General features: G+C 46.3%; 1 protein-coding gene across 1 annotated transcript in view; it reads left to right on the forward strand.

Moving 5' to 3' along the window:
- PLXNC1 (plexin C1) overlaps positions 1 to 13,434 on the forward strand; it is a 161,606-nt gene that overhangs the window by 34,985 nt on the left and 113,187 nt on the right. The window contains exon 4 of the mRNA XM_017868395.1: positions 3,607 to 3,707. Within this exon, the coding sequence (XP_017723884.1) occupies positions 3,607 to 3,707 (101 nt within the window). The remainder of the gene's footprint in view (positions 1 to 3,606; positions 3,708 to 13,434) is intronic.

The raw sequence follows: 13,434 nt of genomic DNA on the forward strand, positions 1-13,434 counted from the left end.
TATCTATCTATATATATAGATAGATAGATATGTATGTATATATTTATAGGTTAGCCTTTGCAGGGCTAAGACAAAAACTCAACCCTGATTCTAAAGCCCGTGATACATGGTATGAAATCCAAAATTTGTGAAAACTGGACATTCCCTGGCTCAGTGGTTTTGACCCATGACCATTTGAACATGGAAAATGCAAAGAAGGTAATTGAGACGTACATAATTCTATAATGGATGTAACAGATACTCTCAGCCCACCCCTGGTTTTCCATTCTTTTCCTTTCAGTCATTCTAAGGAGAATAGCAATGACAGCCATCTACATGTGCTTTTTGAGTCACAGATAAGATGTCCAAGCAATTTGTAGTTTCTGGTATTCTGATAAAGATGATATTGTTCTTTGCACACTGAAAAGTCAGTTGTATCAAAATGAGCGCATTGAGATGGCCACATCTTCCCAGAGAGCTTGTAAACCAGTCCTTCACCATGTAGAATCTCCTATGCCAATTTGCTTCACCATTCAGACACTTTGTATTATGTTTCTTCCCTGGGGATCCCATCTTTGAAAGACCTTTGTCTACCCGACAAACTGCACATATTAAGTAACGGTTCCCATTCCCAGGGTTTATTTATCAAGGGCATCTCAAAACTGCTGGTCGGAGTACTGACTGCGCTCCCACATGGAGCTGATAAAATTTCAACCCAAAGCAAAGAAATTTGATATCTTGCTTAATCCGTGCATGTTTTTCCATTCAGTTTTTTGAAATATTGCGAATAGCTCATAAGTCCCCATTACTTCCTTCATGGATAGTAATGGAACCCCAGAACTCAGGACCCTAGGCTGGGAACCACTATGAAAAGCCACCAGTAGTTGATGGGTTCCCACTTTCTAGATAGCAAAAAGTTCTAGCCTCTGGTCATTCAAAGCCTGAAGTCCTGGGGAGAGTTTTTAACTGGGCGTCAAAGCTGGTTAGCCCTGCATTCTTCACTGAGGATTACTGCTAGAGATCCTATTATTTGAACTCTGGCTGAGCAAATATAACCCCTAAAGAGACAAAGCCCAAGGAAGGCTCTTTCCTAGGCTGTTAGGGAGATAAGAACAGCCAAACTAATAAGCTATGGGATATCCATGAAATGGTATGATACAGGGCCGCTACAAATAATCATATGGAGATGTGTGCATTTATGTGGAATAGTCACTATGGTCTGTTATTAAATTAGAGAGCAGGTCTAATGTATTTTTAGTGTCCCCTCTCTCTCTGTCTTTTGGTTTTTTTTTTTTTTTTTTTTTTTTTTTTTTTTTTTTTTTTTTTTTTTTTTTTTTTTTTTTTTTTTTGAGATGGAGTGTTGCTCTGTCACCCAGGCTGGAGTGCAGTGGTACAATCTCAGCTCACTGCAACCTCCGCCTCCACGGGTTTGAGCAATTCTCCCGTCTCAGCCTCCCTATTAGCTGGAACTACAGTCACACTCTACCATGCCCAGCTAATTTTTTTTTTTTTTTTTTGATAGAGACAGGGTTTCACCATACTGGTCAGGCTGGTCTCGAACTCCTGACCTCAGGTGATCCACCCACCTTGGCCTCCCAAAGTGCTGAGATTACAGGCATGAGCCACCTTACCTGGCCCTCTCTCTTTTTTTTTTTTTTGAAACAGAGTCTCACTCTGTCACCCAGGCTGGAGTGCAGTGGTATGATTCGGCTCACTGCAACCTCCACCTGCTGAGTTCAAGCAATTCTCCTGCCTCAGCCTCTCAACTAGCTGGGATTACAGGCACCCACCACTATGCCCAGCTAAGTTTTGTATCTTTAGTAGAGACAGGGTTGGCCAGACTGGTCTTGAACTCCAGGCCTGAAGTGATCCGCCCACCTCAGCCTCCCAAAGTGCTGGGATTACAGGTGTGAGCCACCGTGCCCGGTCAGTGTCCTCCCTCTTATACAGAGTTATATTTGTGTGTTTAAATACACTGAGTAATAGTTCTCAGAGAATGTTCTGGAGACCCATATTCCACAGAATGTTCTGAGCAAAAGTGGTCCCATGACCAGCTGTTACTTACTATACCCCTCCTGGAATAGTATATGTATATGTGGGGAATAGTATATGTGGGGCTCAGCATATTCAAAGGCTCTCAGAATCCCTGTGCTAAGGAAACCTGTTTCACTTTTTCAGTCTAAGGTTTCATGTTTGCTGGATCATGGAACCCTTTTCTTACATAATAGCAGTAACCAATACTTATTGAACATTTAGTACCTGTCAGACAATGGTTCATAATAACCCCATGAAGTCGTGATCCATTTTACAGATGAGGAAACAAGGTTAGAGAGATTGCACGACACTATTAAAATCTGTCAGTGTTACAGAGGCATTTGTGAACTACCAGGAAATACTTTCCTCCATTCTGGTTAATTCTGGCTTAGGATCATGGGCTGCCGGCTACATCTGTCAGCAGTGTTGGGGACTATGAAATGGAAGGGCATGGTTATCCTCCATGAAGTCAACTTGAAACTGAAGGATCCACCTCAGGATAGTCCCTGTTTTCCTCACAAAATAGAGGAAAATAGAGAGCTCCCTTCTACAACTCTTTATTTCTCTAACCTGCTAAAGAGGTTATTTATACTATAGCATGTACAACTTCCTGGCATAATGAGTTCCACAAGTTCCCTTACTACCTGCTGTGTGGTTTTGCCTGCAGAAGGTGCTCTGTGTGATGCTCAGCTACTCCCTGCCTCTTACCACCCTACTTGGAGGCTCTGACTGGCTGCCTAGATGTCTGGGCCTGCCCAGCTGGGGTGCCCTCTTTGTGGGCTGCTGTTTCCTGACAACAGCAAGAGGCAGCTCTAGGGACAGGGAAGTGATTTGACTACTCCCCCTGTTTCTTTTATTTTCAACTCCACTGGAGGGGTGTGAGCAAAACAAGTCAGGAGCTGAGGTCACGGCGCTGCCCCTGGCAGGGGTGTGGGAGGGCCTGGTCCCTGGTCTTCCTCATTTCCACATTGAGTGCCAACCTCCTGCTGACACTTCTGGGGCAGAGCCTTTGCTGTTCCCTAATGCTCATTTCCAAAATGCTATTGGCCACACATGGACTGTCTCTATATAAAAACCAGGCAACCTGATTCCATGATCCCTATGGAAAACATCATTAGCAGATCAGAAACCCAACTGCATGTCAGACTCACCTGAGAGAGCTCTTAAAATACAGATTCCTGGCCAGACACAGTGGTGCATGCCTGCAATCTCAGCACTTTTGGGAGGCTGAGGTGGGAGGAGTGCTTGAGCCCAGAAGTTCAAAACCAGCCTGAGCAACATAGTGAGACCCTGTGTCTTTAAGAAAAAAATATTTTAAATGAAAAAAATACACATTCCTGGGCTCCGCCCCCAGACTTAGTGAGTCTCTGTGGCAGAGGCCTGGGAATACGCACTGTGAAAAGCTCCCCAGGTGATTTCCATACAAGGACTTAATGTCCTAGAACTTGAGACCCACTGCCCATTGCCAATATGGAGGTGTTCTGAGTGCAAATTGATAAATAGGCTCTTTTTTGCCTTTCATTAGATAAGGTGTTGTAGTTTTCCTGCTGTTGCTTATCATTCTGTCTGAACCACTGTCCTCTTTCTTTTTAGGTGAGGAGAATTCGTGTTGCAAACTGCAATAAACATAAATCCTGTTCGGAGTGTTTAACAGCCACAGACCCTCACTGCGGTTGGTGCCATCCACTACAAAGGTATCTCCTGAATTCTTTCTCACCAACTCGCATTTTCGAAAAAGTGTCATGCGGCAGAACACTTGTTGCCCTACTTTAACGATCCATTCCAGTGACCTCAGGGAGCTGATCTCTTCCTCGACTAAAATCTCGTTGTGCAATCGTAATGAATTCTCGAAGATGTTTCCAGCCACGTCCGTGCTATGCAATCACTGGACCAGGGGGGCTCCCCAGTCTGGGGGCGGGAGGGGCAGGTGTGCGGCCTTCAGGAGAATGGGCGAGAGCAGGCAGATTTGGCTTTTACTTTCTCCAGAGTTCTCCAAGACTCAAGAGAGAGGCAAAAGGTCCCCCCTCCGAGAAGATAAAAGAATAGAGACGTTTGAAAATTTTTCAGTTGAATCCCCATCATGGCATGTATTCTGTTCGCTCCGCAGAAGCCTCGTTATTGATGGCGCCGTCTCCTAATGCGCCACGCAGCTGGGGGCCTGATGTACAATCTCAGTCTCCGGGCAGAATCTGCCCAGCCTGATCTGAAATGACGATGTTCACGACCCATCTAGGCTCAGGGGCTACTGGGAGCAGCTTCCTCGCCATGGCAGTTTCCTAGCGTCCCTGGGCCCGGCCTGGTTGGATTCGCCGTCGCCATGGCAACCCAGTACTGGGGCTCTTGCTGGAGAAGCAAAGAAGGAGAGAGCCTTCGCTGCAGCTCAGGCAGGAAAGAGAGAGAGAGAGAGAAAGAGAGAGAGAGAAAAAAAAAAACCCATAACAGTGTCTGTCAGTTTGGTGCTTTCAGTTTTTAAAGGTGAAAAGGATAAGAAAGAGCAGAGCAGGTGGAGAGATGCTGAAGGCTAAACCGGGGGACAGTTTGGGGCTAGAAAGAGGAGGAGGAAGAGAATTGGGGACTGAAGGGGGAGGCAGCCAAGAGAAATGAAGGGAGAGGGGGAAATACAATACAAGCAAGAGGTTTAGGAAACGAACCAAAAATATGGGGATGGAATTAATTAAGAGTTCATGGGGGAAGGCACAATTCGAGCTGCAGCAAGAGGAATAATTGCCCCTGCCATTTGCTACGCTTCCTTACCGGGCTGTTTCCGTCAGAGTCACTGGCAGACAAACGAAGCAAGGGCCAGAAAAATGCTCATGAATAATTCACTGATCACGAATGGGATTTATTTGTTGCACACTCACTGAGCAGTCTTGCCGTAATCTTTTAGATCCATTCATTTATGTAGCACCCCTGTCTGTATTTGTAGAGCTGTGTACAGGAGTCAATTCGATAATGGCGGCGACGATGGTGGTGATTAAATAGCCACATGGAGCTAGCAGCTAACCTATTAACAAGCTCAGCTCTAGAGCCTGTGGGAGATGTCCAAGCTGGTGATATGAATTTGGGAGTTGGTAGATTTTAGATGGTACTTAGAGAAACCGTAAGACCAGACGAAGGAGTGAGTGTTGATTGAGGAGAGAAGTTTGAGAACTGAGCATTGAGGGACTGTGGTGTTTAGGGGTTGGGGAGAAGGAGGGGAAACAGAACAAGAAATAAGGAGGGAGCAGTCTGAAGGGGAAAAGGAAAAACTGGAGAGGGTGGTCTCCTGGAAGCCAAGGAAAGAAAGGAGGAGGAAGCGATCCACTGGGTCAGATTCAGCTGAGAGGTCAAGCAGGAGAAGAAAAGAATGGATCCATTGCACTTAGCAGGTGACAATGGGTGACTGCTGGGAATGCCATTGTTAGGAGTGGCGCTAAATCCACTAGAGACAATGGGAAAATAAGACCTTAAGCAGGGACAGCTTAGAGAAGCTTTACTGAGAAAGACAGCTGAAAAAATGAAGCAGACACTGGAAGAGTAAGTAGAGTCCAAAGAATTTTTTCTTTTTTTCTTTTTTTCTTTTCTTTTTTTTTTTTTTTTTGAGATGAACTCTGGCTGTGTCTCCCAGGCTGGAGTGCAGTGGCATGATCTCAGCTGACTGCAACCTCCACCTCCCAGGTTCAAGCTGATTCTCCTGCCTCAGCCTCCCGAGTAGCTGGGATTACTGGCATGTGCCACCACACCCAACTAATTTTGTATTTTAGTAGAGATGGGGGTTTCACCATGTTGGCCAGGCTGGTCTCGAACTCCTGACCTCAGGTGATCTGCCCTCCTCAGCCTCCCAAAGTGCTAGGATTACAGGCGTGAGCCACCGCACCCATCCTGTTTTGTCTTTTTAAGATGCATGAAATAACAGTGCATGTCTGCGCTGTTGGGAAAATTCCAGAAGAGAAGGAGAAATGGATGATACAGGAGAGAGAAGGGTTGTGGACTGTTGTCTTTCAGCAGGTGGAAGACAATATGACTTGGTGTGTCAGCAGGGAGGCCAGCCTCAGACAGGAGCACTGGCTCCTCACCCTCAGTGATAGGAGGGAAGGTAGGGAATCTGGGCCTGAGCGTGGGGAGGCGGCAGAGGCCTGTGTTTTGTCTTCTCCTATTGCTCACATTATTTTCAGTGGCCTAAGGCCATTGAGAGTGAGGTTGGAGAGGAAGCACTGGAGGTTTGAGGAGAAAAGAGAGAGAAGAAGTGGACTGGAAGACTGGGAGAGAGAACAGAGTAGAGAAATATAGAACAGTTGCCAGGCAGCATTAGGGCCCACTTGAGGTTGGTGGTCTTGTGTTTAAAGTGAGAGCCGTAAGCATGGTTTTGTCTTTCTCAAGCTGCGTTCAGCTCTGGTGGTATAGCTGTAGACTCAGAAAAGTTAGCTCTAGCCAATTTGGGGGCTTTGCCAGAAAATATATCAAGAAGGGAGAGAGTGTCCAGGGTGCTGAGGGAGGATGTAAAGAATGGATGATGATATTGACATGGATGTTGATTCATATAATGATGGCACTTGGGCTCTAAGGAGGGAAGTAAGGATCTGATGGGGGTAGGGACATGAAAAGGTGGCAGGGTCTATGTTGGAAGTTGAGGTTGACTTTAAAGATTGTTAGGGGCAGGCGCGGTGACTCACACCTGTAATCCCAGCTTTTTGGGAGGCCAAAGTGGGTGGATCACTTGAGGCCAAGAGTTTGAGACCAGCCTGGGCAACACGGCAAAGACCCCATCTCTACAAAAATACAAACATTAGCTGGGTATGGTGGTATGTGCTTGTGGTCCCAGCTACTCGGGAGGTTAAGGTGGGAGGCTTGCTTGAGTCCCTGAGGCAGAAGTTGCAGTGAGCTGAGATGATATCTCTACTTTCCAGCTTGGATGACAAAGTGAGACCCTGTTTCAAAAAAAAAAAAAATTGTTGGAACTAGGGAATTGGAAAGGGGAATTATTGGACTGTGGGGGCTTGATATTGAGGTCATGGACGGGTGACGTTATTGGCAATGACAGGGTCTGCCATATGATTGTCAAGATCATTGGCAGAGAGGGGTCAAGGAACTGAGGTGGTTACCAGAGTACTAAATGGCTCCGTCATCTGTGTGGAAATCATGGTCACCAAGAGATTGAGGAGCTACATATTCAAGGAATGAAGGGAAGTGGCCAGGGCTGGAGTGGTCTGTAATGATCACAATGAGGAGGGACCTGGGGTGGTTTGAGCTGACAGCATGGGCTTCGAAGCTGGGGAGGAAGTGTTGGAAAGAGAGAAGAAGGATCTTCCAGAAGAGGCTGCAAGACACAAGTAGGACACCTAGATGAGGGAGAGGAAGCAGCCAGACCTTGAGAGGGGCCTGGGGAAGCTGTGACCTCGAGGGAGAGCTGGTTTCAGTAATATTGAGAAGGTGAAAGGAACAATCCGAGAAGAGGTTGAAGACATGGGGGCTTCTGTTGATAACTGGCTGTGAGTTATAGTCTTCTGTTTGTTTGTTTGTTTTGAGACAGGGTCTCATCCTGTCACCCAGGCTGGAGTGCAGTGGTGCAATCACAGCTCACTACAACCTAGACCTCCCCAGGCTCAGGTGATCCTTCCACTGCAGTCTCCCAAGTAGCTGGGACCACAGGTATGCACCACCACACCCATTTTTTTTTTTTTTTTTTTTTTTTTTGTATTTTGTAGAGACAGGGTTTCACCATGTTGCCCAGGCTGGTCTTGAACTCCTGAGCTCAAGCAATCCTCCTTCCTGGGCCTCCCAAAGTGTTAGGATTAGAGACGTGGGCCACCATGCACAGCCAAAAGCCTACTTCTGCTCTTGCTCCCTCACCCCTATCCCAGTGCTCTCCAAGAAAAGTGATTCATTTAAAATCCAAATCAGATTATGTCACTCCCCAGCTTAATACCCTCCCCTGGCTTTCCATCTTAGAACTCAGTCTGACTCTCTTGCTGCCAGGACCTGCATACCAGGCTTTCCATGATCTGGCCTTCCACCACTTCTCTGACCTCTCATGCCATTCTCTCCTTTGTTTACTCAACCCCAGACATCCTGATTTAAGACTATACTAAGCATGTTCCTGCCCTGGGGCCTTTGCATGTTCTCTTTCCTCAGTCTAGTGCATTCTTCCCCACATCTTTCTATGGCAGACTCTTTCTTGACTATCTGGTCCTAGAGCACTCATCTCTCTGCACCTGCCTACCCAGTCTTCAATATCCTCCACTTACTCACAGTGACATTACTTTTTTATTTTCTTCATGACCCATTGCTATTAGGAATGACTTTACTTCTCTACCTCTCTTTATTGAAATGTGCTCAAAAAAGCATAAGTTAAATGAATGAGATAGACTAAGTGATTGGTCAACTCTACCAATGGCAGGTTGAGACTTGTGCCTTAAGTCTTATAAGACATTCTGAAGTCATGGAGCGATGGCGCTTCACAGCCATGTCAGATCACTTGGTTTCAGACAGCCTGGGTTGTGGCCTGCAATGAAATGAAACTAAGTCTCAGATCTGTGACTCATGTGAAGCTCCCCGTACCATTCAAAATTAGGAATTCTAAAGGGGGATGTTTTCTTACGACGGTAGAGCATCCCACTGTGTTTATTTTAAATGTCACGGATTTATTTAGAAAAATGATTTATTTGCTCTGTTGAGAAGGTTGAGTTTTCTTGCATGCATGTCTAGAAAGTGGAATGGTAGGGAGAGGCAAGAAAACTATCTTCACTTCCTTCTGATCAGATGTTAAGAATAGGCATCCAGGCCGGGCACGGTGGCTCACACCTGTAATCCCAACACGTTGGGGGGCTAAGGCAGGTGGATCACCTGAGATCAGGAGTTTGAGACCAGCCTGACCAACATGGTGAAACCCCGTCTCTACTAAAATACAAAATTAGCCAGGTGTGGTGGTGCATGCCTGTTAATCTCAGCAACACAGGAGGCTGAGGCAGGAGAATCACTTGAACCCAGGAGGCGGAGGTTGCAGTGAGCCAAGACGGTGCCACTGCACTCCAGCCTGGAAGACAGAGCGAGACTCCATCTCNGGGAGAGGCAAGAAAACTATCTTCACTTCCTTCTGATCAGATGTTAAGAATAGGCATCCAGGCCGGGCACGGTGGCTCACACCTGTAATCCCAACACGTTGGGGGGCTAAGGCAGGTGGATCACCTGAGATCAGGAGTTTGAGACCAGCCTGACCAACATGGTGAAACCCCGTCTCTACTAAAATACAAAATTAGCCAGGTGTGGTGGTGCATGCCTGTTAATCTCAGCAACACAGGAGGCTGAGGCAGGAGAATCACTTGAACCCAGGAGGCGGAGGTTGCAGTGAGCCAAGATCCAGCCTGAGTGACAGAGTGAGACTCTGTCTCAAAAAAAAAAAAAAAAAAAAAAAAAAAAAAAAAAAAAAAGAACAGGCATCCAGTGTAAGCAGATAAAAGCAATTAGATAAACAATGAACTCTAAAAGTCTAGTATTTTATTGTTGGAACCTCAGATCCAACCTGTGCTGAATTTTCTGTGTGGGTGGAAAGTGAATTTTGCAGGCTGAATATCTTGGGTTTGGAAAGAGTTTCTCAGTTTCTCCCATATTGCAAAGCATAGCACATGTGTTCAGTTACGAATTTCCACAAAACTGGCAATCCTGAGCCAATGAACGGGTGAGGTTCCAAAAGTTCATTTGCAAGTTTGTTTGGCATGCAGAATGCATTTTCCCATAGAAACAATGTCATAAATTAAGGATTGACTCCCAAGCCAGCCCATAAAATCCAAAATTATTTAATTTCAACAAATATTTATTGAACACCTAATGACAGCCTAATCTGGGGCATAAGATAGCTAGGTGGTATTGAGATAAATCGGATGCCATTCTTGGCTTTAAGGAACTTGCATGCTAGCTGGGAAGGCAGACTTATCAGTGGCCAACATTCATTCATTCAATCCTACATCCAATCACAAATATTTTTTAAGCACAACAGTGTGCTGAGTCCTATGCTCAGTGCTCCGGGTACAGTTTTTTCTTGTCCATATAGAGCTTGCAGTCTAATGAGGGATATAATGTGTATCAGCTAGGTTTCTGCTCTAGTAATGCTGTATAACAAACAACCCCCAAATCCTTAGTGGTCTAAAAGAGCAAACATTTATTTACATTTGTTTTTCTTGCTCATGGGTCAGCCTGCCAGCTATGGGAAGAAGGGTGGGGTCAATGTCAAGCTGAAGATTGAGTTCAGGTCTGTTTCCCATGTTTTTCATTCTGTACATGCTCTTCTTAAGGCAGATAGAAGTAGCATGAGAGACCAAGCTAAACTAGACAACATATTCTAAGCCCTGGCTCACATCATGCTGACCAATATTCCATTGATAAAGCAAGCTGCATGGCCAAGCCCAATATCCATGGAGTAGGGAAATACATTCCACCTACTCTAGTGGAAGATTCTGCAAAGTGACCTGGTAAAAAGGTAGTGTGAGTGTGTCATTCTAGTACAGGATGGATTGAAGAATTGGGAACAATAATCCACTCTCATCAATAAGTAAAGGAGATGAATGAATAGAGTGTCATAAGGTCTAGCATGGGGGAACTGTAGGGTTTCATGGGGGCACATAGGAAATACCTAACCCAAACTTAACAGGTCAAGGAAGGCTTCCTGGAGGAAGGGATGTCTAATCTGAACCTGAAGGGTAGGGGGATATCAGCTAGGTAAAGATGAGGCAGGGGAAGCTGGTGTAGGGATCAGGCTGTACAAAGGCCAGGCAAGCTTGGCCTGAAGCTCAGTGTGGACGAGGATACAGGAGAGCTGGGGGGTGCTGGGAGATGAGGGTGTCAAGATAGGCAGAGGCAGATGAAGGGAAGGTCCTGCAAGTCACATTAAAGAATTTGAATTTTGTTGGAAGGACCTTGGGGAGCCATTGCAGGGCTTTAATTAAAAGTGTGACCAGATCAGATGAGTGTTTTAGAACGAGAACTCTGGGGTGCAAGGTGGACCGGAGGGGACTGAGAAGAGCTGGCAGATCAGTTAGCAGGTGGCTATAAACCAGCAAGAGACCAGGAACTGAATTAGAGTGATAGTAGTGGTGAGGGAAGGAAGTGGGTGGATTAGAGAGCTATTTGGAAGATAGAATTGACAGGGCTTAGTGATTAATTGGATTCCCCTTTGAGTCTGACACACTAAAAATAGGGCCATAAAATGAAAAATAAAATCTCAAGGTGGCCACTGTTTTTCTGGAAGATGTATCCTTTCTCCTTTGATCTCAGTCTTCATGAAGAAAACAAACAAGTGATACCCACATGTACACTTAATTCCTCCTCTGTCCCAGGCACTGGGCTAGGCGCCAAGTTAGACCCCAGAAGATGGGTACCTGAGTCAAATGTGGGAGGGCTTCTGAGAAATACCAGCGCTGAGTCTCGGAGTGTTCAGTGGGGTGAGTTATCACACTGAAGCTGGTGTTGAGATTACAGAGGAAGGAGTGCAGGCATCTGGCTGGGGTGACCAGATGGACAGAGGTATCGGTTACTGAGTAGGGAGTGTAGAAGGAGTGGCCTGTTTGGGCTGCATGGGAAATGCAGGGGGCTGACTTCCACACTGGCAACATGGACAGGACAACCTATGAGGACAGAGGAAAGGTCCTGTGTTAGTCTGTTTTTGTACTTCTATAAGGAAATACTTGAGACTGGGTAATTTATAAAGGAAGGAGCTTAGTTAGCTCATGGTTCTGCTGGCTGTACAGGAAGCATGATGCTGGCATCTGCTCAGCTTCTGAGGAGGCCTCAGGAAACTTACAATCATGGCAGAAGGTGAAGGGAAAGCAGGGCATGTCTTATATGGCTGAAGCAGGAGGAAAGGGGGATGGAGGAGGTGCCACACACTTTTAAACAACCAGATCTTAAGAGAACTCGCTTACCATCATTAAAACAGCACTGAGGAGATGGTGCTAAACCATTCATGAAGGATCCACCCCCACGATCCAATCACCTTTCCCCAGGCCCCACCTCCAACATTGAGGATTACAACTGAACATGAGATTTGGGTGGGGACACAAATCCAAACCATATCAGGTCCCAAATGCATTTTGCTTTGGATAGAATCTGGGCTTTGTATGACCTGCCAGTGTCTTATCTCTGCCACTTCTCCTCTTCTATAAAGTGGCATTTATAATTGGCCAGGTATTGCAAAAAGTGCTGGGATTACAGGCACTTTGGGAGGACGAGGTGAGTGGATTGCTTGAACCCAGGAGTTCAAGACCAGCCTGGGCAACATGGTGAAACCCTATCTCTACAAAAAATACAAAAATTAGCTGGGTGTGGTGGCGTGCACCTGTGGTCCCAGCTACTCGGGAGGCTGAGGTGGGAGGATCGTTTGAACATAGGAGGCTGAGGCTTCAGTGAGCTGTGATTGTACCACTGCACTCCAGCCTGGGTGACAGAACGAGACCTTGTCTCAAAAATCATAATAATAATAGTACCTGCCTCAGAGGTTTGCTGAGAGAATTAAATCACATAATGTACATCATCGTAGGCCCAGTGCCTGGCTCCTGGTAGGCAATGAAGTTGTGTCAACTGTCATTGGTGGAAGCCTAAGGAGGCAGTCATTACGTGGAAGCCTAAGGAGGCAGTCATTACTTGTCCCTGAGGTTGGGAAAGGCTTCAACGAGGAGGTGGCCTTAAAATTGGGCCTTGAAGCCTGGGTAGACCTTCACCAGGGTAAGAGTGGTCAGGAGGCATTTCAGGCAGAAGAACTAGCGCAGTAAGAGGTCTGTGAAGAGACTGGCAGACGGAGTTCTGTGCACTGACTCTAGAAGAAAGGAAGTGGATGGAAGTGCTGGGTGGGCTCTCAGGGTGGACCTTACTAGCGGGTGCTGGGAACTCATGACAGGGTTTTAAGCGGAGGCCTTCCAGCGCCATATTTGTGTTTTAAAAAGATTATCCCGCTGGCAATGTGGAAGATGAACCATGTTAATCCAAGGCTCTCCCGGCTTCCCACCCCACCCTTCCTGGGTCGCTTTCCTCTGGTGTGTTTTGTAAAGAGTGAGTTTATGTCACGTCTCTTCCTGATTCAGCTACCTGGTGGCTATTCTCCGATTTCATGTACCTCCCCATTGGGAGAGGTAGTACGTCTCCCAGTGCATGCATGGGACCCCACTTGCTCTGGTTTTAGTGCCACGATGGAATCAGGGCTGGCTCCTCTTCAGAAAATGGGCCCTACAGGAAAGAGCACACTTGCATTCACCCTGCCATCCCTTCGTGCTCCACCCGGCACAGGGTACACATGGGTGGAGGCAAGGCCCCAGGCATGCTGCTTATAAGGTATCTGTATGTGCCCTTCAATTATCTTTACAAATTTCACATTCACTCCATATTTTTCTACATGTTTCTTCCATGTTGACAGTTGGAAGACCTTCAAGCAGCCCCTGGTGGCTGTTTTTAGGTCTT

This window comes from Rhinopithecus bieti, unplaced genomic scaffold (genome assembly GCF_001698545.2).
Source record: "Rhinopithecus bieti isolate Rb0 unplaced genomic scaffold, ASM169854v2 scaffold_2453, whole genome shotgun sequence".
Classification (NCBI taxonomy): domain Eukaryota; kingdom Metazoa; phylum Chordata; class Mammalia; order Primates; family Cercopithecidae; genus Rhinopithecus; species Rhinopithecus bieti.